We start from the raw sequence: 25,088 nt of genomic DNA, 5'->3' as shown, positions 1-25,088 counted from the left end.
GATCATATACTCGAGGGCCTTAATATGTGCAAATTTTGCCGCCTAAATAACCCGCAGAAATTACTCGTAAACTACACCATCACGTCACATCACACCCTGACGAATCCGGAGAAAAAAAAAGTCCAATAGTTTCAGGCTAATCAAGAGATAAGAAAGCTGTCCGAGACGCCGCAGAACCCCACGCCGTGACCAGGATAATGCTCCGGCCGAGAAAGATAAATAATAAAAAAGAACAGCGAGGTAGATACAATGAAGCCAGAAATAAGCACACATCCGAGGCAAAGGGAATTTATAAGAACAGAAGGGCGACCCATTGGGTCCCGGGAATAGCACAAGAAGAGGAATCCGAAAGAAATGGTGTTCAACCACCACGAATCATCCATGTTACAGCAACGGCCCAGCCGGTCACGAAGATGACGGTGAGCACACCGGCACCTGCGCGGTCACCGTTGGTGATGTTGTTGAGCACCGGCACATCACTATCGGAGCTGTTAGTACCGGCGTTTGGGTTACTCTTAGAGGTACCACCGGTGTCGGCGGTGAAGGGTGCCCGGTTCTTGAAGGGGACCAAGATTGCATTGAGAACACCAAGGACCGCCATCTGCTGTTCTAGTCCATCGCTGCCGTCCCAGGTCTGCGTGTACCACTTGATACCGCAATGGGTGCCATCCGAAAGACCAGTGCAGGTCTTGACGGCAGCCTCGGCCGAGGTCTGCAACTTGGGCATGACAAGGTCAGAAGCCCCAGGGACAATGGTCGTCATGAATGCGAGCCATGAAGTGAAGTAGGCCTTGAAGGTGATCTGATTGCGATCACATTTTTCGATCGACTCGCAGGTGATCTCCGACAGGATATTTCCGCCAACCTTGGTCGGATAGAATTGATCGGAGGTGCCAACTAGGCCGTCGATGCCGTCCTTCCACTTCTGGGTTCCGTTGGTCTGCAGGGTATCAGGTTAGCTGTCTCGCTGGGATTGGAAATAGCGGGGATCGTACGTAGTTGTACATGTAGGCGGCACCGCTGACATACGTCGCGTAGTTGTAAGTCCATTGCCAATCGCCGTGGTCCGTACATTGGGTCTCGCAGGTGGTGGAATCGGCAATATTCCAGTTCTTCTGCTTAAGCAACGGGGTGGTCGCACTCCAGTCCCAAATGCGTTCGGCCCACTCACTGTAGGTGGTATTTCTGGTGTAAAGAGCAAGGCGCGCGGAGAGTTGGAAAAGACCGCCATTGGAAATCGCGTTCTTGGTGGTGTAGCCGGCCTGGTACGGCCAGATCTGCCAGCGCATACCACCGTGGCAACTGCTGGTATCCCAGCGCGGAGCCTGGGTGTTGAACACACCCTGGGCCAAGGAAACCCAAGACGGTTGTCCGTCCTGTTCGGGATAATTTAACTCGGCAGCGGTTATGGCGGCCAGACCCCAGAAGACTTGGTCATCATTACCCAGATACTGCGAGTAGTTGCTGGGGAAATAGTTGTCGTCGCCCTTCTGCCAGTACATTCCTTCCATCACCTCGGCGTTGAAGTCCGTGTCGCCGGTCAGAAACCAATACTGGATGAGGATCATGAACATGGAACCGCCTTCCCACCAGGTGCCGTCAAACTTTCCGGGGATTGCTTTCGAGTCGCGATCATTATAGTAGGTCATCATGTCCGTAGCAACCGTTTTGGCGGCCTGCTTGATAGAATCTAGAGAGTACATTCTTTAGGTCAGTCGGAGGCCACATGGGGTAAGGCGATTGGAATGCGGGACACGGACTTTCATCGTTGATGTTGATGTCGAGGGCCAACGCGCCCTGGACGGCGAGAGCGCCGCCCAGTAGAGCGGGTAACCAGTTGGAGAGAATCATGGAGATCAAATGAGCGGAATGGTTGGCATCGAGAAGCAGGTCGGGGTCGAGGGTCAGGACAGGAGTGTGTACAAGGGAGGGAAGAGAGGAGGGAAAAGTTCCGGGGCAGTGCCACCTTCATTAAAGGGTACCACTTCAAACCGGGGTCCTCCAAGCCCGGGGGTCCGCCCTTCTTTTTTTTACTTTATGTTCCTAGATTCCTAGTCTAGATTTGGAAAACCTGATCTGATGACTATCTTGAGAGATTTAGTAGTGTCTATATTGTCTCTACATTATCCAACTGATGAAAAAAAGGGGTCCCAAAAATAACCTCGATGACGGGGTGACTTTGTCCCTGACGGCAGTGAGCGGAACCTGCGCTATCTTGAGACATCCTTGGCATCCCTCGCTTGGGGGGTTCTAGCTTATTTCACCCGACTTCATTATTCCTGAAGTTCTCAGATGGTCGATGGTCGATGGTGGATTGACGATTGTCGATTACCTAGATCTTGATCGTCTCCCCAGCTCGGTTGACACCGCTGACCCGCAGGATCGTCAATCCACTGCCGAAATGCCTATTATTCTGTCCGGTCTACTCGGCGCTTATTCTGCTGCCTGAGCCAAGACATTTCGAATGAAATTTTACATGGTATGGTATTCGGCCAAGCTGACATTACGATGAGACATGCTCGCTCTCTCAGCTCGATCTTTGTTCTGGAATCAACGCTCAGGGTCCGCAGGGTCCAGGGTCCTGGGTGCTGACAAAGGAGATCGGGGTCCAGAAATTAAGGCACTAAGGCAACAAGGCAACAAACTACTCTCTCTAGGGGCCACAAGGTGTCGAGGCACCACGGCTGCAAGGCAAAATTGTCTATAGACTGTTCTTTTGGGTTTCCTGGGAATAGGTACATGGTCACTAGCGTATCATTCGTTTCACATCCGGTCACGTCGGCGAGGAGCTGCCCGAATGATGTTGTCCACTCGGAGAAGAAGCTAGATTCGTTAGTACCCATGAACGTTAAATGGAATGCAAATTCACATACCTCAGCGGCCTCGGAAGCCGAAGACACCACTGCATTCTTCAGCTTGTAAGCCTCCAGAACACCCAACTCACGCATGTCCGCAATGCCGCCACCGGGGGTCAACAGGTCCAGACCCGAGTTGGTCAGTCCGTTGTTGATCGCTTGGCGCAGACGAGTCACCAGATCGCTCGAGTCCAAACCGGCGTTGTCCGCCAGGATAGTAGGGAGCTGCTTCAGGGCGTGAGCAAAGGAGTCCACCGCAAGCTGCTTCTTGCCAGTAGTGTTCTGGGCCGCCTGCTCCACCGCCTTGGCCATCACCATCTCGGCACAGCCACCGCCCAGGGTAACCATAGGCTCTTTGACGGTCTGCGACAGCACAGCCAGAGCGTCGTGCAGCGAGCGCTCTGCCTCATCGAGCAGCTGCTCGGTGGCACCACGCAGCACAATGGTGCAGGCCTGGCCGGCGGAGACGCCGGAGAATTTGATCAGAGTGTCCTCGCCGATGATCACTTCCTCAATGAGGTCACAGGAGCCTAGCTTGACCTGGTCGGGGTGGTCAAAGGTAGAGGCAATCTCACCACCAGTCACCAGGGCCAGACGCTCGATGCCGTCGAAGTCGGCGTGCTCGATGGACATAATACCGGCGTCGGTGAACAGCTGCTCGGGCCAGTTGTAGATAAGCTGACGGTTGACGAAGCAGTTGATGCCGTGAGACTTGATGCGCTCCACCTTTTGGCGCATCTTCTCGCGCTCGGCCTTCTCCAGCTCGGCCAGTTTGCCGGTTGACTCGACCTTGACGCGAGCACCGAAGATCTTGACCTTGTCAGTATCCATGGCGGTGTTGGCCACCAGAATCTTGGCATTCTCCAAACGCTTGGGCTGGTTGACACCAATCTTCTTGTCCAGGATGAAACCCTCATCCAGGTACGAGTCGTTCAACTTGCCACCGGCCTTCTTGATGATCTGGATGTGGCTGAGATCGGTCGATCCCTTGAGACGGAGTACGGCCTCGCAGGCCAAGCGGGCGAAGTGTTCACGGTCTTGGGCGAGAACCTTGGAGCTGAGTGTGGTACGGGCGATAGCGTGCAGGTCCTTACGGAAGGCCTCGGGGTCCTGGCTTCGGTCGATGGCCACGGTTTTAAGAGCGGCAAGAGCAGCACGGCTGGCTATCCGATAACCCTCGATGATAGTCTGGGGGTGTATCTTGGCGTTGACCAACTTCTCGGCCTCGCGCAGAAGCTCGGCGGCCAACACAGTGACGGATGTTGTGCCATCACCAACCTCATCGTCCTGAACCTTGGAAATGTTCACCAGCACCTTAGCCGCGGCGTTATCGAGAGCAATGGATTTCAAAATCGTAGCACCGTCATTTGTCACGAGGATCTCTCCGGTTGACCTATCCCACCACGCATGTCAGTATATGTTTCTCCCCGCGGTAGTCAGATAAGAACCCCTCCACGTACGCAGACTGCAAAATCTTGTCCATTCCCTTGGGGCCCAGTGTGCTTTTCACGAGGTCGCCAACAGCGATGGCGCCCACAAAGGCAGATAGACGGGCGTTCTCGCCCTTCTCCTCAATGACATCTTCACCAAAGATCTGTGTGGGATTGCCGAACGACGCCTGCACGAAAAAAGATGTCAGTTGGGAGACAAGGGAAAGGGAAGGGCAATGAGTAACAGACCATGTTGACCAGCTATAACGAACACAGGAACTGTTCGTTGAAAAAGGTAGCTGGAAAGATGAGCAACTTCGGTCAACAGTGGGGGAAACGAGGGAAAGGAGAAAAGTTGCGTGGCCCGAGCTTCTGGTTGGGTGCGCTCATCACCGCCCGCCTTCTCGACGTTCCTGAACTTTCCCCCTTCTTCTTTTTGGTTTCTTTACTACTCAATTCCAGAATGGCTGATTCCGAAGAGCTCGCTGCTTCTGCAGCGACTAAGCGCCCTCACTCTGCTATCAATGGCGACGAGAACGGTGAGTTGCGCTCCGCCCGGAGCTCCGCCTCTTTGCGCCAGACTGCTAATCACGAAGCTGTATAGGTGACGATGATTCCTCCGACGATGACTTCGGTCCTGCTCTGCCCACCGAAGTGGCGCCAAAGAAGAAGCGCAGAAAGCTCCCCTTCGAAAAGGTCTACGTCAACGCCCTGCCCGCTTCCCCACGGTACTCCAAGTCCCTCATGCACAAGGAGCAATTGTCGTTCGTGACCGTCACTCCGGTCACCGACTTTGTCATCACTAGCTCCGTCGACGGCTTTGTCAAATTTTGGAAGAAGATGGCCGAAGGCATCGAATTCGTGAAGGAGTTTCGAGCCCACCCTGGCGAGATTCGCAGTACGAATGTCAGTGCCGATGGGCGCAGTTTTGCGACTGCGGGAACCGACAAAACGGTCAAGATCTTCGATGTGATCACATTTGGTTAGTTTCTTAGTCCGATGCTGTTGGTCGCCTTGCTAATGAGGAGCAGATCTTCTGGCCATGTATACACTCGACTTTATACCTCGATGTGTCTGCTGGGTGCATCGTCGAGGCGCTTCTCTGCCATTGCTCGCCGTAACGGACGAATCAAGCAATATCATTCAAGTCTTTGATGGACGGGGTGAAAATCCCCAACCCCTACACACGGTCAAGACCGTTCACCGCGCTCCCGTGGTGTCATTGGCCTTCAACAATGCATTTGATTGCGTAATCTCAGCAGATGAGTCGGGCATGGTCGAATACTGGCGAGCCGGAGACGGCTCATTTGAGAAACCAGACAACGTGTTTGAATTGAAGTCATCGACCAACTTGTTTGCATTCAAGAAGGCTAAGTCCGTTCCTACCATGATCACCATCTCACCCTCCGGTGAACACTTCGCGACCATGTCATTCCCTGACCGCCAGGTGCGCGTCTTCGAATTTGCCACAGGCAAGCTTTACCGAACCTATGATGAGTCAATAGCGACCATCACCGAAATGCAACAGGCTGGTACAGCACCGTATCAGCTGGACGAGGTAGAATTCGGACGACGATTGGGCGTTGAACGAGAGCTGGAAGGAGAGTCGACCCGTAACAAGGTCAATGTCTCCTTCGACGAGTCGGGTTACTTCCTCCTTTACGGATCACTGTATGGAATAAAGTGCATCAACACTTATACTAACCGCGTGGTCCGGGTCTACGGTCGTGACGAACCCTTCCGCGCATTGAACTTGGCTCTCTACCAGGGAGCGCCGCTGAAAAAGGGCGTGGTGACGGTGTCAATGGCTGCAAGTAGCAATCCGCTGTTGCAGGAGGCTGAAGAACGCGACCCGATTCTACTAAGCACTGGGTTTGCCAAGGTGCGCTTCTACATGTTCACCAACGAGACGGAAGTCTCCAAGTCGAGTCGTGATGTCCAGAACGAGAAGCCGACACAGGCTGCTGGGGACTCCGCTACGGGGCCCACCAAGGCTGCAGAAACTGGAACAGCCGCAGTTCTGCACACCACGCTGGGTGATATCCATCTACGACTGTACCCATCTGCGGCCCCGCGGACGGTAGAGAATTTCGTGACGCACGCACGACGAGGATACTATAACAACACCATCTTCCACCGGGTCATCCGCAAATTCATGATCCAAGGCGGTGACCCTCAGGGTGACGGTACTGGTGGCGAGTCGATCTGGGGCGGCGAGTTTGCCGATGAGTTTTCCAGTCTGCGACACGATAAAGCCTACACACTGTCTATGGCCAACGCAGGCCCTAACACCAACGGCAGTCAGTTCTTTATCACTACGGAGAAGACTCCCTGGCTTGACAACAAGCACACGGTCTTCGGACGTGCCGTGCAGGGACTGGACGTGGTGCATAAGATTGAAAATGTCAAGACCCACAAAGAGAAGCCGGAGGTGGACGTGAAGATTGTCAGCATCAGCATTTCCTAGAAAGTGGAGGTCTACTGTAAATATTTACGAGATCACGGGCGCATTGAACTTTCAATTGCAGGGAATCGAGCCCTGTGCAAATTACTGCTGACTTGTCAGGACCATCCAGGCGTACTGTAGATATTGTAATTAGAAAGTAGAAAGTAAAAAGCGGAAAGCGGAAAGCAACACTGGTCATGCAATACCCAGTAAATAGCAGCCAGCGCCTTGAAATCAAACAATATATGGCTCCAGTCCGGCCTTGTAAATCAAAAATAGAAGCAGATCCGTTCACCAATATATCCACATAGACAACTCCAAAAAATGCAAGTGAGACGACGAGAAAGTAGCCATTGTCACAGATACCGGTTCACATGCCCCTGAAAAATAGCACGCGATTTTTCCCCCTCCAAGGCAATAGATCAAGAATCACTGACGTGAAACCTGCCGAATTTCCACATCTGCAGCCGGAGTCTGACCCGTCTTTTGCAACCGCGTCCGACTCCCCGGTACAAGGGCACCTTTGGGTGCAATATCAGTACGTGAACTGCTGGCAACCGAGTCTTCGCCGAAGTTGCGCGACTTGTTCGGTGCCGGAGAGGCATAGCCTCCCACAGGCACAGGGCTAAGGACACCCGAGTTTCCGCCGCCGAGGGCGCCGCTGCTGCTGGCCTCTGCAGTACCGCCATGGTATAAACCAGGTCGCTTGGCGTCGTAGCGGCGCTTGAGCCAGACTCCAAACGCAGCGATGACGCTAAATCCGATAGCGAGGACGATCAGCATAATCACCCATTGGTAATGGGTGCTCCACCTGTGCGGAACGGAACCATAGATTAGCATCTGTCACGAAATGGAAATTTTTCGCGACCCAACTCACCAGGATTTATTCTCATTGGTAGCAGGTGTAGACGACTTTGACGTGCTGGAGGCCGCAGTAGCAGTGGAGGTGGACGAAGAGGTGGTGCTGGTGGTGGTGGTTCCTCCCGAGCTGCAGTAGTTGCTATACCACGTAGAGACCAGGGCTTGATCAGAGGTGTCGCAGTTAGAGCAGACGGCGCCCGATGTTTTCAGATTCGAAACGAATGAGGACTGGCAGAAGCAGGAGACCCAGGTGGAAGAGTCTGAATTGGCGGTACAGCTATCCTGAGCGGCGTAGAGCTCGGAGCATGAAAGACCGCATGACGGGAAGGTAGAGGAAGCGGACGTGGGGATTAAGTTCTTGTCAACAGCCAACGCGGTTGAAACGACAGACAGGAGCAGCAAGGCCGAGAAAATCATGGTCACAAATTGGATCGGCTGGGATTAGACGCAGCCCATATCGCAAGTGAAGAAAAAGAGGGGAAAGGGAAAGGGAAAAGGGCAAAAAAGGGTCTGGGCCGAAAGCAGCCGGGGCTCGCGACTAGCCCGATTTCCTGCATTCGGTGCCTCTTTTTTTATTAATCCATAGCGCGCTAGATGGTTCATTCTCCGCTTGCATCTTCCTTAAATTCCCGGGAAATGATTGACACTTCCACGTTTCCAATGCAAGGGTCATCAACCCCAAACGGCTCCACCGACGATCCGCCGTTAAGGCGCCTATCACTTCGATCTTCTTGATTATTGTTACCCGGGTCTTGTTTGGCGTCGTCGGCCCCAGTTGACTCTAACGCGGGATGCTATGAAAATAGAATACACTAAGACGACAACGCCGAACTTATCGCTATTTCCGGCGATTGGCTAGTTTCACGCAACCGAACTCACCCCACCATGATCTATCCATAAATGCCGATCAGGTACGCCAAGAAAAAAAGTACATAGTTTTAAACCCCTAATTTGGATCCTTTAAATCCCTGGTAAAGCCTGGAACAGGACTGACATTAGGGGGTTACCCAAGTCACAAGGCCGATATTGGTTCCAGAGGCATATCATGGCCACGACCAATTTGGGCTTACCTAATTGATTCTCCGATGATGACAAAGATTGACCACTTCACCTTCCTCTTGTGGAACCTCCCTTCTAGGAGAGCGCGCGACTGAAGTTCACTTCAATGATACCTGAATTTCTCAAGGTTGCCGGTTCGGTCACCGGTCTTCCCTTTTTTTTAAGGGGGGGTCTTTCTTTTTGGCTCAGTGAGATTCTTAATGATGCCTCAATTGCTTTCAAAGTCGGATAGATAAATAGTCAGACGTTGTTGGTAAGTACAAATATTTCCTGAATCTAAATGTTGTATTCCCTTGCTAGTTCTACTTCTAAGAGAGACCGCGAGCAACTTGATGCAATGCTACTACTTTCATCCATCTCCCAAGCTCCAGTATAATGGCTAATTAAAGTCCGTCCTCCTTTTTGATATCACCGGATCGAGACTGGGCAGGAACAAGGGTCCCAAAGCCATTAATCCGTCCATACACACATTTCAAAGTGGCAGTGCTAAGTGCCATGACGATGGCACTCATCGAGAACAAGCCGATGCGACCAGGAGTGGGCAGCAATTCAAAGATAGGATACGGGTACCTAAGCTGGATCAGCAAATTTTTCCACAGAATAGATATTCAGTACTTACCAGCCATTGTAGCTGAAGCACTTCTCCACCCAGAACCAATAGCCAAAGGCGATGGCGCCGGACAACCCCAGAGAAGGAAGGGCGGTGATAGTCCAAGGCGGGGATAGCAGAAGCAAGTCCACCAGCATGACAATCGAAGGAATTGCATGGAAGCTGATGTCTGTTTTCTTGGATAAGTAAAGGGCCAATTTAGATGCATCGTATTGAAAAGGGTTGGAGACGAACCAGCATGAATCGGGATGAAGATCTCCGGAGGGACGACCAGGTTTTTGTCAATCTAGATGTCTTTGTTAGATCAAATTTTATGGAGCGAAGTGGAGCATCCAGATAGGACTGTGATACTCACCAGGTGAAGGCCCCAGTACAGAACACTGATCAAAACTTCCATGGGGCAACTGCACACAGACAATATGTTCTTGGCCAAAAATAGCCGTCGAGACAGAGTGAGGTCAGCTAGCAGGCCACAAGCAAAGGTCAAAGTGGAGAGACCCAGCCCTATGACGGTCAAATACTGAAAGTGCCAGCCATAGGCCTCATTACTAGAGTAGATCAGCATATGAAACGTTTTTAGAGACGTTCCGAGCTACGTACGCCTGGTTAGGATTGTCGTGCATCCTTTAAAGATCGGTCAGTGAAGTTGTCCTTGGTTCCCCACGTATAAGACTTACCATTTGAAAGACCATAGAAAGCTGGCAAGACCAGTTGCCTGAGCATGTTAGCCATGGAACCTGGCCACGCGGTCGACCCAGGCCCAAATCCATGGACCGTCTGATTAGGGGACATACATGAACGAGAGCAGAGAAGCCCCGTGATGGACTCGGCAAACGCTGCAGTGGATGCTGTAAAGTCAGTTTTTGGGCCATGGCTGATGAAATTGCAGGAAGGACTAATAATCAACCAGGATCTAAATCCAGGAACCCGAGCACCTCCGATGACGCAGGCCACGTGACGTGACCGGGATACCGCGGTATGCCGCCTCGGACCGCGGGTTTTCCCGACATCCGACTGAGTCAGCTGTCCCTTATCGCTTTCCCCACACTTTAACACGCTGCTCCAGATTTGTGAATCTTTTCTGCCTCGAGCTCCTTTTTCCATCTCTTGCGTGATCCTTGTGGTGAATAACAACCCTGAATTGAGTGGACCCAACTAGCCTAGTTCACTTGTGCAAGATCGTCATTGATCGTAACCCTATCAGTGTTCATTTACTGCATCTGCAGTAGAACGCTCATTTTGCTGTCCTTGCAGCCAACCCCGTTTGTTTCTGGCACATCTCCCTCCCACACCTCGATGTGCTTGTCTACCAGGTGTGGGTGTCTTGTCGATTATCGTTTTATTGCCACTTGGGGACAACAAAACTGCAAACGCAGGAAGCGAAACAATTGCAGTTGTGGTCCGTGAGTTGCAGTTCACTGGGTGATATTGAGTAATACTGCATGACAGATAGACTGGTTGGAACTTAGGGCAAGTTCGAGCCTATTTTATCCTTTTTGCCTCCGAGGCCTCGGGTCTGAGGTGCCATGCCTCGCCCGCGAAGACCCGGCGCGCCGGAGCCCAAGCGTCGAAGCCGAAAAGGATGCTGGTAAGTCCACCCGAGTGACGTTAGACTGATGCTTGTTAACCCACGGCTAGGCCCTGCAAAGCTCGCAAAGTTAAATGGTAAGCACGAAGCTTCCCCGCTAAACAGCTGTCCGGGTGGCTAATCATTAATCGTGCAGTGGCGAGGAGAAACCGATGTGTCTCAACTGTCAACGGCAGGGAGAGGTTTGCGATTATAGCGTGCGTCTGAATTGGGGTGGCAGGACGAAACGTTCGTCCGTCGACTCCCCCAGCTCCCAATCCAGTGGATATGGGGGCACGTTGATAGGCTTTGATGTCCCACCTACTAGTGCCAACCTGGCACAAATGCCTGCGCCAATGACCAGTGCTCCTTCTGATGGCTTCATACATGTTCGCGCTGGCGATCTTGGCTCTCCAGGCGCCATCTCACCCAGCACTCCGGCACGCGGTATCTTCGAGTCCCCGAAGCCCCACTCGACGTCCGACGGGGTCCATTCGCCGACCCAAGCTGAAGGCCATTTTGCTACCACTTGGGCCGAGCACTCATCCCTGTCCAGTTCAGTCTCGCCTGGTCAGTTTCCATTCGCTCAGGGTTTCCATGGGTCCTTCTCAGCGGCTGCTGATCAAGGCGTAGGCCTTCGGTCTCTTTCTGCATTTGCATTTCACTCCAACCCGGTGGCGCAGCCGGTGTCCTTTCTGCGCAACTCGGTAGATGATTCTAATGATTTGTCTGATTCATCACTCCATGAACACCACAATGAAGCTCAATTGTCTCCGCACAATGAGCATGGAATGGGGTATTCCATGAATTCGACCCATTCCAATGGACATCACCACGACCTGCGAAGTGCCGGTGGTATCGCTGCGTTGATGCTTCATTCTCACGAAGTAGGAACTCCCGGGACAACATCTTCCGGCCATAATGGAATGATGTTCGGTTCAACGCCTGCAAATAGAACCGAGTCGCTTCATTCGTTTCATCATTCAGACGTGATGTCACCCGATGCCAAGGAGGATGACCGGGCGACCAAGGATGCGAACTTGGCTCAAAGCAAGTGGCAGGCATATCTGACCAGTGTTAATGACAATTATGGCCTGGATTGTGGGCGCCCGGACCGAGACCTGGCTTTCAACAATGACCACGCTGCCATCGACATCAATGCTGCTTTGGATATGATCGGCTCGCGGGGCCGAAGTGAGGATACTGCATCCTCGCCTGTGGCTCGGGCGGCATCCGACATATTGCAACCTGATTACAGCGGTTACTATGCCACCCCAGTGGCCATCAACATTCCGAGATATTTGTCTCCGCTTCCGAAGACCTTGTTGGAGAACCCGATCAACCTGATGTATTTCCATCATTTCCTCAACCACACTTCTCGAATGCTGGTCCCGCATGATTGTGATAACAATCCGTTCATTTCTGTTCTGCCGGCGAGTAAGTGTCTACGTCGTCTCATTTTCAACCCTTTCTTCGCGATACTAACCGATCAGTGGCCATTGGCGATCCTAACCTCTTGAACCTGCTTTTGGCATACTCTGCGAGTCATCGTGCTCGTTATCTGGGCCATCCAGAGCCAGCCAACCGTATCGCGCACTTTGTTAGCGATGTGTTCCCGACTTTGCGAGTTGCATTGGAGTCTTCTCATGATGAGATCACCGACAGCCATCTAGCAACCTCGATTTTGCTGTTGTCGCTCAAAATTGTCTCACCTGGGACGTTCGAGGTTCCCATTACGTGGCAAAGTCATCTGAAGCTTGCGCGAGATTTGTTCCTTGCCCGAAGTGAGCGCATTGCACGACCGGGTAATCGAGTTGGTGCGTTCTTTGCCCGCTGGCTGGGGTATATCGACACCATGGGGGCCCTGTCCTGTCGTGAAGCAGGTCCTCCGTTGACGTTGTACCATACTGTATTGGCGGCCTGTTGTGGTCCCAATGACCACGATGAGTTCTGTGTCGATTGTTTTTCGGGATGCACTCCGCGGACTGGATTCTTCCTCATCCGCCTTGCTCGATTGGTACAAGAATGCGATAATCAGCGGTTTGACGAGATGGGCAACTTCCGGCACGGGTGGCATCCGTCCGCAGATGTGGTGATGGAAGCCCAGGCAGTGCTTGGTGATATGGACGGCCTGGGTGACCGTGCCCATGCAGACGCAGACCACCATCTTGGTGAAAGCGGAGATATGATGGCCATTGAAGAGGCCTTCCGGTGTGCGGGCCTGCTGCACCTGCATCGGAGAGTGCTGGGATCATCGCCTGATTCCTTCCCTGTGAAAGAGGCTCTTCGTAAGCTTATCGGGGCCTTGGAACGTATGCGCCTTGGAGCATCCACCGAGGTTTGTGCTCTGTTCCCGCTATTCACTGCGGGGTGTGAATCCCGAGATCCCTCGCAGCGCGGCAAGCTGTTGAACCGATTCTTTGTGCTCGAGAAGTCGGGGCTGAAGCAGGTTAGTTAATCTTTTTGTTTGTTCTTTGCCGAGCTTCGTTAACTTTGTCACACAGATTCAAAATGCTCGCCAATTGATGCAACATTGCTGGGATGACAATCTCCCATGGATTGCACTCGCAGGAGGTGAATTTCTGGGATAAACAAAGATATCACCAGCATCATTCCCGATCATGATCATAATCACGGTCATAACTTCAATAGCTTCATCTTTCTTCGTCTTCATATATTCTCAGCTGCAGCTGCATCCTCACTGCTCACTGCTTACTGCTTTTGTCAAATCAAGATTCAAACGGGCCTCACTTCCATGCTGTGCCACCCGCAACCAAGTGAGAGACAAGTCCATATCTCATCCCAGTAGTATTTATCGCTTAGAAGCCGACCTTGCAAAGATGGGGTACACCACCTACATCGAGAGCACTACGCTTTCCCCGGATATTCTGCCAATTCCGAGTATTGGAATTTTGATCGCCCTGCTCCTTCTCATCGCCTTCTTCATTTACTTTTCGTCCCGTTCGACCTCCCCCTTGCCTCTTTCGTCACTTCCTATCAAGTCCAAGTCCAAGATGGACATGGCATCCGTGATGACTTCTCTGGAGCCCATGTCCAAGTCCAGGCTGATTGGTCTGTCCAAGGCCAATTTGCTGGACGGATCTCCAGAATTCGAGCACCCAACCCTGCTTCCCCGCAGGTATGTTTGTCTGCTTGCTGAGGGATGAATGTTCTGACATGTTACAGCATCCATGCTCCTGAGCTCATCATCCGTGAGGTACTTGCCAGTTCCCGTTCTCGCGGTGCCCGTGGCCGTGGCCTTGGCCGCAACGGTGGTAGCAGACGTGCTCCGCAAGTCTTCAGACTGATTGATTGCCAGGGTTCTCCGATCTACCTGGGCTCTGATTCTGCCAGCCGGGACATTACCCCTGAATTGATCCCAGGTCTCAGTGAAAAGATCGTTTCGCCCGATGAGATCCGTCTCCAACTAGCCAACCCGCAGGACTGGATCGATTGGGCCATCAATGGGTCGACTGTGTTCGACAATAAGGAGGACGAGGTTGCCGCTGCCAGGTGCCCCGGGACCATCATAGGTCCGGAGGGTGTGAAGAGCAACATGTTCTTCCAATGGGGACTTCGCTACGTCCCGCCTCGTGATGCTGGCAATGTTTATCGCGCTGTCGTTATTGAAAATCTCCCACAGTGTGCTACCCTTGACCAGATCCTGCCTCGAATCCGCGGTGGACAAATCTATTCTGCGTCCCTGTGCGATACTAAGAACATCATGAATGGGTCTCCGACCGCCATCGTCAGTTTTATCCATCAGGACGGTGCCCTCGCTTTCCTCAGCCGGGTTGCTCAGGAGGGCTTTTATATGGGCTTCACACCCGTGCGAGTCCGGCCCGTATCGACCCCAACCTATCTCTTGAGCCAGGATATGGAGAATAATATTCTGCAGAACGGCCGAAGCCGCTGCCTAGTCTTCACCTCTCATCATCCGACGACTAGGGAGAGGCTCTACAGCAAGCTCGCCAAGTCATCTTTCTCTTCTCACGTGGAGTGCTTCGGGGAGCATGGCGACAACGGAACGATTACCGTTCGATTCGATTCGATCAAGACAGCTATACAAGTTTACCAGATCCTCAACGGGCTCGAGATTTTCAAGGAGGCCAAGTTCGGTACTGACCCCTGTTCGGAGGTGTGATGCTCAGCGTGAACTGCAAAGACGAGGAGGTGATTCGCAAATCTTTGAAGAGAAGAGAAGGGAAGAGAAGAGAAGAGAAGAGAACCAAAGCACAATTTGTCTATAGTTGTGCAATATGAGTTCAATATCTCGAGAAAGATAACAGAAAGTCGAGTAGTCCGCGGAGTAAGTTCCCCGACCCGCACGGCCCCACGGATTCGACTTTCCCCGCGATCGGTTGAATGGAGACCGAGTATACAAACTTGGGGTACTTGGGGTCCTTGGCATCCCTGCATCCAGGTTTCGGAGCAAAGCTTCTCTATCCTTTCCACCATGGCCTGTTCTCCCCGAGTTTCACAAAGTTTAGTACCTTGGTAAGCTTCACAATCAACCCCCCACTCCCCACTCCCCACTCCCCAGTCCAGTCCTCGCAGATCATCTCCATTCCCGTCTCCATGTGGGCCGCGCCGATGATCGTGCGTCAAAACTATCGAGTAGGAACTGCATGCCCCTTGTTCGTCCATTCCGAGAATGCACCTAGTGGACTCGGCTGAACTTAGAGTCTGCACCTGCCTCCAAGCGCTTTTTGCAGATTTATAAGCTCTCTGGCACCCCCGCTCAGAGGCTCCACGGTGTGCTACTCGGAGCTTCTGACTTGCTTTCTTTCTGTTCATTCTTTGTTCCTGCATCATGGCAGTGTCTGATCAGAAACCTGCTTACGACAACGCGTCGCAGCTCTCGGATCCCGAGAAGTACACGTCCAATAGCTCTGACAGAGTTGCTGGATTTGAAGATCCTGATGCTGGGTTGAGCGATGAGGAGAGGGCGAAGATTGTATGAAACATCCCTGTGCAAGCCCAGATGACCCTCTTCAGATCGCTAACATCAAATCTGCAGGATCGCAAGCTTCTATGGAAGCTCGATCTCCGCCTGGTACCCTGGCTGAGTCTTTTATACCTCGTCTCCTTCCTCGATCGGTATGTCGAACGATGAATCTCGCGCACAGCCGTGTCCTGGCCGCGAAGCCCCCACGATACTGACTCTCGCAAGGACAAACATCGGGAATGCGAAGATCGTCGGTCTCACCAAGGACCTGAATATGACTCCGAACCAGTATAATGCCACGCTTACGATCTTCTTCGTCTCATACTCGGTCTTTGAGCCCTTGACCAACATTCTGCTCAAGCGATTGCGACCGAGTATCTTCATTCCACTTATTATTATGTCCTGGGTATGCATGATCCGAGGTATTGGAGTATGTGCTTTTAGATTTTCATCTGACAACGATCGGAATTAGGGTATTTGCATGACACTCATGGGCATCGTCAAGAACTATTCAGGTTTGATGGCAGTGCGCTGGTTCCTAGGTCTCAGCGAAGCTGGTCTCTTCCCCGGTGTCGGATACTTTTTGTCTTGCTGGTATAAACGCTCCGAGTTTGGCGTGCGCATGGCCATCTTCTTCTCTGCGGCCGCGCTAGCTGGTTCATTCGGTGGACTACTCGCTGCAGCGATCGCCAATATGAACGGAATCGGAGGGCTCGCAGGCTGGTCATGGATTTTCATCTTGGAGGGACTTGCTACCTTCTTGATCGGTATCGCATCCTTCTGGTGCGTCTATGACTTCCCAGATCAGGCTACATTTTTGTCGCCAGATGATCGGAAACGTGTCCTGCGCCGCCTGGCTTTCGATCAGCAGTCGAGTGCGGAGCATGAAGAGTTCAAGATGTCGTACTTCTGGGCCAGTGTGAAAGACTGGAAAACTTGGACTGGTGCTGTTGTCTATATGGGCGCAGACGGTTCGCTTTATGCATTCTCGTTGTTTGTGCCCACTATCATCAGCGAACTAGTAAGTTCCCATATGTTGATAAGCTTGGAAATCACCTTACTGACTTAAGAACCAGGGTATGAAAGATGGATATTCACCTCAAGTGTAGCTGAACTGACACCATTTACTTTGAATCAGGCTATAGTTCGATTCATGCTCAGCTGCTTAGCGTGCCCCCGTACGCCGTAGCCGCCGTTCTTACCGTGACGGTAGGGTTCCTTGCAGATCGCACTCGCCAGCGTGGACTGTGCAACATCGGAGTATCAATTCTTGGAATTGTCGGATTCTCCATGTTATTGGGATGCAAGACCGCTGGCGGACGCTACGCCGGAGTTTTCTTGGGGGCGATGGGGATCTATCCTGCGATCGCCAACACCATCGCTTGGGCCAGTAACAATACAGAAGGTTGGTTGTTCTATTCGTCGGTATATCCTCAGCTACTTATTGATTTCCCAGGTGTTTACAAGCGCGGTGTGACTCTCGGTTTCATTATAGGATGGGGAAACCTGAACGGGATCGTCTCATCCAATATCTATCGTGATGAGGATAAACCGCGATTCTACCCCGGCCATGGCGTTGTACTGGCTTATCTTGTTCTATTTCTCTGTGGTGGCTCGATCGTGCAGTACTTCCTGCTGCGCCGCGAAAACCGCAAGCGGATGCGTGGTGATCGTGATCAGTGGGTCGAAGGTCTGGACCAGAGTCAGATCGAGCTGCTTGGAGATAAACGGCCGGACTTCATATACACTTTGTAAGATGAAGAAGATGGATAGTTATGTGAATATGGACGTGTGAACAGATCGGGATATAGTAATAATAATACGCTTCAAATGCAAGAGCTTTTCCGCCATCAATCTCCGTAGCCCGTAGCACGGTCGTCCACACGGCTTCCGAGGCTACGCGCTCCTCTCGTACCGGTTGACAATGTCCTGGTCCTTCTTCGGACCATGAACCACGTGCCGACTCGCCCAACTCACGACTTCCCCAGTCTCCGGGCGGATACGAAACGCGTACGCGGTACGATACATATCGTTGATGCAGAGATGGTTTCCACGCGCCGCAAGAACCGTAGTCTCGCTATCAGCTGTCACAGTCGGAGGTGTAGGAGCAGTCACAAATTCTGACTTGCTTTCGGTTTCATCCGGTGCGTTTTCGAAGTCAAAGTCGTGGAAAAGGTAGTCTGCCTCGTCGGGACCGGGGGCGACCTTCACAAACCACACGCTAATTTTGTCCGTATCGGTCGTCCGCCAAATGTATTTCTTGGTCCAGCGCAGTCCTGCCAATGCAGCCCCACTGCCAGGAATCCCCGGGATTTCGCCCTCTTCGCTGTAGAGCCAGTCGTGGTCGGAGTTGGGAAGCGCGGTAAAGTTGGCCGTGCCCCGCAATTCACCATTGAGGTCCAAGGGGTTATCGCTTCGGAGGGTACGGGTCAGAGTCCAGCGAGAGTTGCGTAAGGACCCGAATAGGGCTGTGGCAAGCCGGCGTGAGGCCATGGCGTCGGTGGCCATGATGAGAATCAGGAATGCAGGAGGAAACACCAAAAGGCGGAGAGACTGTTAACACGGTGAATCTCCACCCATCTGCATATGCATCAGTGCTTAACACTACCTATCAATGCTAAGTGCCACAACCGCTGCTATATATCTCATTAACCGATATGCGCTATCTAAAAATTAATTTCCTCTCTTTCTATCGTATCTCAGGGTCCAATTGCATGAAGAAGTGCCGCAATCCTATTTAGGTGGGGTCCTAAATATAGCCCACACTGGCGTTCTGTAGATTTTTTTTTTCTTTCTTCATATAGTTAGACAATATCCTTGATTTAATGGGTTAATGGTAAGGGAAATTTTCGGGTGAAACATATTGAGGAAGTCCGAACAGGAAATAGCCGATTGAAGTCTAGTGGTTCACAGGTCGTCCCGACTAGCTGATCATGCTTCTTCTTGTCCTGTGATATATATTCTGGATTTACAAGCTACCAATTTAGAAGTTCAGACATTCCCATATGGAAGAGACCACCAATAATCTGGCTTCATAACAACCCTTGTGCTACCTTACTTGCCTTCATAATTACAACTTTTCGACTTGACGGTAATTTACCGGAATAGTGACGATAGAAAACAACGTGAAGCTTAGCTGTTTCATTACATTTCGTTGAGAGCAGCTATTATCGTAGCATAAGCAATGACTGCTCGCAGGTACGAAGCCGCCACCATCGCCAATGAGTGAACTCCCACCGCGGTATGTTACGTGTTGCACTGAGAAGGGAGAAGAATCATCTCTGTTGTGCATTTCACATGCTCCTCAGCGAAGTCTCCCCAAAATTGTCGTCAATGTCAGCGTCAGATTATCCAGTACGGTGCCTGGATAGCTCTTAGGGGGAGGGGGAGGGGGGAAGTTCAACTCACCTGAGCAACATGCTGTCGAATGCGATGCATGTTCTTGCCCGGCTGGATCTGGCCCACCACCCCTGAACGGTCCGACTCGGTCCTCTTGGGCACAATCATGGGTCGTCCGACAAAGCACTTGAGCGTCAGTAGAGCAAAGCCGAGAGCTTCTTTTACGCCGACAGGGATCCCAATCTCGGAGATGGGGACGATGAGAGTGTTGGGCAAGCGCTGCTTTAGGTAGTTGATGATGTTGGGGTTATACGATCCACCGCCGCCCATGTATATCTCGTCTACGCCCCCAGGTGGACCCCAGCGTTCGTAGGCATCTGCCAGGGCCTTGTCTGTGATGCGAGTTATGGTAGCAACACAGTCCTCTGGCGTCGCTCCGCCTGCAGTGCCACGTTTTGTCAGCCAAAACCCCTGTCTTGAGTAGAGTAGTCAGACTTACGGTGCAGCATCTCATCGCAGATATCTTCCGCCATCCGATCCCCAAACGTCTCTCGGCCCGTAGTCTTAGGTATATCATGCACGAAGTATGGCCCCTGGAGCACTTTATCTACAACAGACTGGTCAACCCTACCCTTCTGGCCCATTGCACCATCCTTGTCATATTCCTGTTGACCGCCGGTGAAGTACCGCACGGCCGCGTCAATAAAGACGTTACCAGGTCCCGTATCGAAGTCGTAACACTCTTCGACAGCGCCTCGGGGTAAGATCGAAAAGCTTTCGATGCCACCGATGTTCTGCACAGCACGGTTGAGTGTCGGGTGGCTCAGTAGGAGGGAATCGAGAGCCGCGAATAGTGGGCAGCCTTGCCGGCCGAGAGCCATGTCGGACACCCGAAAGTTGCCAAGTGAGGTGACGCCAGTGCTAGCGGCTATGATGGCAATCTCAGCCATGTCGAGATGTGCCCGGCTTTGGTTGCCCTCAAAGAGCTCCGGCAGCGGCAGGTGCCAGATAGTCTGGCCCTGGCCACCGATCAGGTCGATGTCCGTTGCCATGTTGAGATCATTCTTCTGTGCAAACCATTTGACGGCGTCGCCAATGACCTCACCCAGCTGGATGTTGACGATGGCCAATTCCTCGGGCGTCGTGGCATTCTCTTTAATGAGCCTCATGACTCTTGCCTTGAGTTTTTAGGCATCTGATATTCTCCATAGCGCAGGAGCTGCGTCTTTAACGGCGTTGTCGGGCTATCCTGGGTGAAGTGGACATGGACATTCAGGCAGGATTAGGTGTCGATGGGCCGGCCCATGTCAATGTCTAGTATGAATCACCATTGGTGGAATTTAGAGGCAGCGAAAAAAAGAGACTGTTATAAAGAGGTAGGAATGCCACATATAATAGTGCTTTGTCTACACAGGCTATATTCGTATAGCCTAGGATGCTGAGAAGACCAATGAGGTCAAGCGGAATCAATATAATGTGGATTGAAATAACTTCTGATTATCTGACACGCATTTTTCCGTGGAACCTATCAATAATAATCCCTATGAAGTCCACACTTTGTCCCAGTTACGTCCTTGATATCCAACTCTCACTTTACTATGAAGGCTTACGCATGCTTCAAAACATGATTATCTTGCTAGAACCCCCTACGAAACGTCGAGCGATGCCTAATTGGGGAATTTCGGTATACGACGCTTTGGGTGATATTCGACCAATGGATCATACTTGTGGGGTTATTATCCTCTTGCCAAATTCACTTTGGAGAATGAACAGCTTCAACGCAGTCAAAGGTCTATGATATCCAAGTATCAAGTTTGATTTTAATCCTAGGCTGCAACTGTGACTATCATAAAGGCACGAGAATCAGCGACGACTCAGAATCCAATCAGCGAGTAGTATATCCGCCGTTGGCAAAGATAGTTTGGCCAGTAATCCAAGCACCATCTGTACAAAGGAAGCGAATAATAGGAGCGATGTCCTCAATCATGGTAAGGCGATTGCCCATGCCGTTTGCTTTGTGGAATTCCACGGCTTCCGGGGATTCTTGGGGGTAGAAGAACGCTATTTGCGGCATCTTTGGTTAAATTTCTGGAAGAAAGAAGGTATCTTGAGTACGCATGAAAGACTTACGTGTGTCCATTGGTCCCGGTGCGACATTGTTAACACTGATCCTGCGAGACTGGAGTTCCTTGCACACTCCCCTGTACCTTTGTTAGCTAAGGACTGTGAAGGCTAATCTGACGGCATACCGAGTAAAGTGTTCTACAGGAGCTTTACTACCAGCGTAAGAAGTATAGTAGCCAGTAAACGCGCCAAGGAGCGCAGTAACAATGCTGATGATCTTTCCGCCGTCGGTAACATGAGCAGCGGCTTCCTTGAGAACAAAGAACGCAGTCTTGGAGTTTACCCTAAAAAACACCCACTTAGCCAATAATAACCAGGGAATTTGCAAGGTGATTCCAAAACACATACGCGAACATCGTGTCATATTCCTCCTCACTGATCTCCGTGATAGGTTTCTTCAGCACTTTGCCGACTGTGTTGATCACAATATCAACGTGGCCGAAGTCCCTAACAACATCTTGGAACAGCTTCGTCACGGCAGCTGCAGAGGTGAGATCACCCTGGTAGAAGATGACCTTGATTGAAGGGTTCTTTTCCTTCAGCGTTGCCTCCAGCGTGGCTGCATCCTTTTTCCGCCGGCAGAGTGATAGTGAAGGGCAAGATTGGCACCCACGCCAGCTAGCTCAAGGGCGCTTTGGGCTCCAAGGTTCTTCACACCACCGGTGATAAGAGCAACTTTCCGAGTAAGAGACATTTTGGTAATAACGGTAGGTGATAGCGAGGTATTAATAATAATTGAGATGGAACCCTGCAGATTGAGTGACAGAAATCGAGTATTCGGTCAAGGGAACTCGTTATTTATACCCGGGAGCACACAGCTCAGCCTGTCGTGATGTAAGAGCAATTGATGATTTAGACTTCACATTAGTATGCGTTATCTATAATAGGAAAGATATGGGTTGCGGGAGTATATACTTCATCTCATTGGTTCATAAATATGGATCGTGCATTCGATGTGATATCCCGTTTAGGATGTCCCCACCATTAACTCCGATCTGGCTGCATGATTGGCCCAAGCATGAATACCAAAAATGAGGATGATCACGAGCTTCCGAGAAAGTGACCGGGATTCGGATCTGGCAACCCTTCACCCGGCATAAAGCTACTCTCTGCAAAATACATCGCCGATCCATGCAAAAAAGCGGCGTTGTGGTCAATCCAAATCACGATCCGCTTGAGCAAGCCATTCAGACCCAATGACGCAAGACCTCCTCGTAGGCTAATCACTCGTGCGAGACCATGCATATGGACATTGTAATTATCGAGGCTGCCGAACATGGCTTCATAGCTTGCCATTTTTGCTATGGCCCCTATCAACGCATCATTTATAGTCTCGGACAGCGGGGTTTCAAAGCCGCGATTGATGGATGATACAGCTTCATAGCGAAGGCCGAGGAGGTCTAGTCTCATACTGGTAGGGTGGTCCTGTAGAGAGGCATAATGCGATGCAGCGAGGAGCATGATGACGGAGAATAAGGCAGGATCGGTCATCACTAAAGGAAACCAACTGGTCCTCAAAAGGCCATGATTTCCGGGCAGGTCAAGCTCGGGGATATCAACTGCCATGTGTAGCAAGTCTTGGTACATTGTATTAGATTGTGCTTTGCTGATTCAAAGGGAAATAACTTACAGTGATCGACAAGCAGCGGAATCCAAGGTTGGGCCGAGATAGGATATGATCGGAAAGGGTCAACTCGGAGCCCGCCTATTTGAGGTGATATTGGGATTGGCTCCAGAGTAGAAGACCTGGACCCGGGGTCGTTCTGACCTTCAATACCATTCACATCCCGAGACGCTACTAATGCTTTCTTCTGGTTTCGCTTGTCTCGATGCGCAAACCGCTTCCATTGATAACGCGTCACATGAGACCGGACCTCCGTCTCTTTGGCAAGCTGGAGGGCGTCTTTTGGCTCTTTGACGTTGATGAAGACAAACTTCATCTCCATAATTCCATGAAATGGATGAGTTTCGGCCTGCGTGGCATCTCCAACCGCCTCTCAAGTGCTGGCAGAGGTGAAGATGAAGGCGCAGATGTGATGGATTCGACGAGGAAGGATCGGCCTCGGATTTACCTATTCTCCGCCATAACAAAAAGACTTGGAGAATCCTGGGTCCCAGTCAGTGGTTATACTGTACACTACTTATGAGAATTATATCAATTTTTTACGATATTACTTAACCTCTACCTTCACTAAACTATGCACTGACTCACAAAAACGCGTTGGCCAAGTACTACGCATCAGGTATCAACCCCTCTCCAATTATGCTACCATAAAAACCTCATGTTTGTGGTTTTGTACTTCCCCTTTGCTTCGACATGTCTGTATGTGTGGTGTTGGCCCAATTTGACAGCCTGGTGGGCCGAATGGAATCCCTCAGCTCGAAACTCAACACCAAACAGATTCGCCTAACAAGAGGTCAACTCAATGAGTTCCAGAACCTGCACACGAGGTTCAAGGCATCTTTAGCGGAATATGACGCAGGTATTGAAAGACTATTAGCCGCTAGGTTCCCTGACGAAAAAGACATTCGCATTCAAATCGTGTTCGGTCTGCCAAATATTCTGGGCCAACCACTTCTCTAACTTTGATGACATTGAGGATAAATATGGTCCTTACATTTATGGGACCAAAAATGTTGAATCTGGATTCCGACCTAGTGAAGGCCAGAAATAAGCAAGTCAAGATGCGGTGCGAAATACTTCGATCTCAGCCTAGCAGTGCTATTCTCATGTGGGCAATGACGCTCCAGCCATCCACCTGGAAAACCTCGGGGGGGATGACGGATAAGACCTTCAGCTTTCTCATTTGACGAAAGAAAGTAGAGATTCATGTACCCTGACTAATCCGTTCTCTGCTGAGTGTGTTGTTTGCCGACGGTAGGATGGTCGAGGCCAGAAGCTTAAATGGATTCAGGAAAGCTAACCTGGGGAGTCTTAGAGTATTATGTCGAATATAGAAAGCGGTCAGCCTGATCTGGGGTATTGAAAAACTCTGATTTGTCTACTCTATCAATCTGCCAATTTATATAAGAATAGACATGCAAACACTATAAAAATGCAGGAATAACACTTTTCCCGGTATCCGATGGATTCCATGCCGACATATTAGGAAATGCACGTTATGTATGCGGGGCTCGTGAGGCGTGATAGCTGCCTCGGAGGGGCCATTGCAGCCATAGCCCATCCCACATCCTCTGTCTGCACTGGTCGGCGACGTGAAGTAATAGCCCAGGTGTCAGGATTGCCTCAACTTCAAGTGTTATATCGCGAGAGAGGCTGGTATCCACAAAGTTTTCGATGAAATCATGGGTGAAAGACCATTTGATGATGGCGAAGAGGAAGACCAGTGGTGGCAGCAACTACCGTTAGTCCCAGCAGTAACAGGTGTGCTTCTACGTCAACAGAACCGCCGACGGTGGAAGCCAACTGCATTAGCACAGATGTTTGCCCGTCTTCCCAGACTCCAGGATATTTACTACGAGCCTTGGAGAGAATGGTATGATATCTAGCAAGAGTGGACAGATCAATGTAAGCACCGCTATATCAGCTCATAATTCTCTACCATATATACGTTTATTGCTATATTACTTACCACTCATCTAGCTTTCCGATCGCTTTTTGAATCGCTCGCTTCTAGTAAGCTACGAAGACTCATCCTCTTCGAGAATTTCGCTCAACAGTACGCGCTACTTTTTTTGGGTAGTTTTGTTGGTTGCAGTCCAATCCGTATCCCGACCTCTGATGTCAGCTACGCAGTCGCCAAAGCCAGTCTCAAGCTTGAGTACCTCTCAGCATAATTTATTGTGGATGCCAGCTATTTCTTCTATGCCTGTGAACTTCATTGGAAG

General features: G+C 51.1%; 13 protein-coding genes across 13 annotated transcripts; 5 read left to right on the top strand and 8 right to left on the bottom strand.

The window, feature by feature from the left end:
• Window positions 1-361: 361 nt before the first annotated feature.
• Window positions 362-1,851, bottom strand: N7443_010958 (glycoside hydrolase family 76 protein; the record flags this gene model as incomplete). The annotated part of the gene is made up of 3 exons (XM_056891014.1): window positions 362-940; window positions 996-1,690; window positions 1,761-1,851. 3 exons carry the CDS (start codon window positions 1,849-1,851, stop codon window positions 362-364), a joined length of 1,365 nt encoding a protein of 454 aa, XP_056737505.1.
• A 912-nt stretch (window positions 1,852-2,763) lies between these two features.
• Window positions 2,764-4,537, bottom strand: N7443_010957 (chaperonin-containing T-complex subunit CCT2; the record flags this gene model as incomplete). Its single annotated transcript, XM_056891013.1, has 4 exons — window positions 2,764-2,823; window positions 2,874-4,248; window positions 4,316-4,473; window positions 4,535-4,537. The coding sequence occupies 4 exons, from the start codon at window positions 4,535-4,537 to the stop codon at window positions 2,764-2,766; spliced, it is 1,596 nt and encodes a 531-aa protein (XP_056737504.1).
• Window positions 4,538-4,748: 211 nt separating this feature from the next.
• Window positions 4,749-6,752, top strand: N7443_010956 (WD40 repeat domain-containing peptidylprolyl isomerase; the record flags this gene model as incomplete). The annotated part of the gene is made up of 3 exons (XM_056891012.1): window positions 4,749-4,828; window positions 4,882-5,267; window positions 5,317-6,752. The coding sequence occupies 3 exons, from the start codon at window positions 4,749-4,751 to the stop codon at window positions 6,750-6,752; spliced, it is 1,902 nt and encodes a 633-aa protein (XP_056737503.1).
• A 408-nt stretch (window positions 6,753-7,160) lies between these two features.
• On the bottom strand, window positions 7,161-8,009 carry N7443_010955 (uncharacterized protein; the record flags this gene model as incomplete). Its single annotated transcript, XM_056891011.1, has 2 exons — window positions 7,161-7,542; window positions 7,609-8,009. 2 exons carry the CDS (start codon window positions 8,007-8,009, stop codon window positions 7,161-7,163), a joined length of 783 nt encoding a protein of 260 aa, XP_056737502.1.
• Window positions 8,010-9,034: 1,025 nt separating this feature from the next.
• On the bottom strand, window positions 9,035-10,133 carry N7443_010954 (androgen-induced gene 1 family protein; the record flags this gene model as incomplete). The annotated part of the gene is made up of 7 exons (XM_056891010.1): window positions 9,035-9,221; window positions 9,271-9,430; window positions 9,496-9,547; window positions 9,617-9,809; window positions 9,862-9,885; window positions 9,939-9,976; window positions 10,056-10,133. 7 exons carry the CDS (start codon window positions 10,131-10,133, stop codon window positions 9,035-9,037), a joined length of 732 nt encoding a protein of 243 aa, XP_056737501.1.
• A 654-nt stretch (window positions 10,134-10,787) lies between these two features.
• Window positions 10,788-13,419, top strand: N7443_010953 (Zn(II)2Cys6 transcription factor; the record flags this gene model as incomplete). The annotated part of the gene is made up of 5 exons (XM_056891009.1): window positions 10,788-10,849; window positions 10,900-10,926; window positions 10,986-12,265; window positions 12,322-13,277; window positions 13,333-13,419. 5 exons carry the CDS (start codon window positions 10,788-10,790, stop codon window positions 13,417-13,419), a joined length of 2,412 nt encoding a protein of 803 aa, XP_056737500.1.
• Window positions 13,420-13,668: 249 nt separating this feature from the next.
• N7443_010952 (uncharacterized protein) lies at window positions 13,669-14,972 on the top strand (the record flags this gene model as incomplete). Its single annotated transcript, XM_056891008.1, has 2 exons — window positions 13,669-13,967; window positions 14,057-14,972. The coding sequence occupies 2 exons, from the start codon at window positions 13,669-13,671 to the stop codon at window positions 14,970-14,972; spliced, it is 1,215 nt and encodes a 404-aa protein (XP_056737499.1).
• Window positions 14,973-15,641: 669 nt separating this feature from the next.
• Window positions 15,642-17,531, top strand: N7443_010951 (uncharacterized protein; the record flags this gene model as incomplete). Its single annotated transcript, XM_056891007.1, has 5 exons — window positions 15,642-15,785; window positions 15,849-15,928; window positions 16,002-16,182; window positions 16,249-16,797; window positions 16,938-17,531. 5 exons carry the CDS (start codon window positions 15,642-15,644, stop codon window positions 17,529-17,531), a joined length of 1,548 nt encoding a protein of 515 aa, XP_056737498.1.
• A 141-nt stretch (window positions 17,532-17,672) lies between these two features.
• On the bottom strand, window positions 17,673-18,284 carry N7443_010950 (uncharacterized protein; the record flags this gene model as incomplete). The annotated part of the gene is made up of 1 exon (XM_056891006.1): window positions 17,673-18,284. The coding sequence occupies one exon, from the start codon at window positions 18,282-18,284 to the stop codon at window positions 17,673-17,675; it is 612 nt and encodes a 203-aa protein (XP_056737497.1).
• Window positions 18,285-19,175: 891 nt separating this feature from the next.
• N7443_010949 (uncharacterized protein) lies at window positions 19,176-20,284 on the bottom strand (the record flags this gene model as incomplete). The annotated part of the gene is made up of 2 exons (XM_056891005.1): window positions 19,176-19,555; window positions 19,615-20,284. 2 exons carry the CDS (start codon window positions 20,282-20,284, stop codon window positions 19,176-19,178), a joined length of 1,050 nt encoding a protein of 349 aa, XP_056737496.1.
• Window positions 20,285-21,000: 716 nt separating this feature from the next.
• N7443_010948 (uncharacterized protein) lies at window positions 21,001-21,933 on the bottom strand (the record flags this gene model as incomplete). The annotated part of the gene is made up of 5 exons (XM_056891004.1): window positions 21,001-21,176; window positions 21,246-21,316; window positions 21,365-21,523; window positions 21,588-21,805; window positions 21,853-21,933. The coding sequence occupies 5 exons, from the start codon at window positions 21,931-21,933 to the stop codon at window positions 21,001-21,003; spliced, it is 705 nt and encodes a 234-aa protein (XP_056737495.1).
• Window positions 21,934-22,280: 347 nt separating this feature from the next.
• Window positions 22,281-23,185, bottom strand: N7443_010947 (uncharacterized protein; the record flags this gene model as incomplete). Its single annotated transcript, XM_056891003.1, has 2 exons — window positions 22,281-22,816; window positions 22,870-23,185. 2 exons carry the CDS (start codon window positions 23,183-23,185, stop codon window positions 22,281-22,283), a joined length of 852 nt encoding a protein of 283 aa, XP_056737494.1.
• A 1,360-nt stretch (window positions 23,186-24,545) lies between these two features.
• Window positions 24,546-25,037, top strand: N7443_010946 (uncharacterized protein; the record flags this gene model as incomplete). Its single annotated transcript, XM_056891002.1, has 2 exons — window positions 24,546-24,736; window positions 24,959-25,037. 2 exons carry the CDS (start codon window positions 24,546-24,548, stop codon window positions 25,035-25,037), a joined length of 270 nt encoding a protein of 89 aa, XP_056737493.1.
• Between the last annotated feature and the right edge of the window lie 51 nt (window positions 25,038-25,088).

The sequence above is a fragment of the Penicillium atrosanguineum genome, assembly GCF_028827265.1.
Source record: "Penicillium atrosanguineum strain IBT 20685 chromosome Unknown utg000008l_segment0_segment0, whole genome shotgun sequence".
Lineage (NCBI taxonomy): Eukaryota > Fungi > Ascomycota > Eurotiomycetes > Eurotiales > Aspergillaceae > Penicillium > Penicillium atrosanguineum.
Note: the sequence above shows the minus strand (reverse complement) of the source record. Positions and strands in the feature narration are given on the sequence as shown.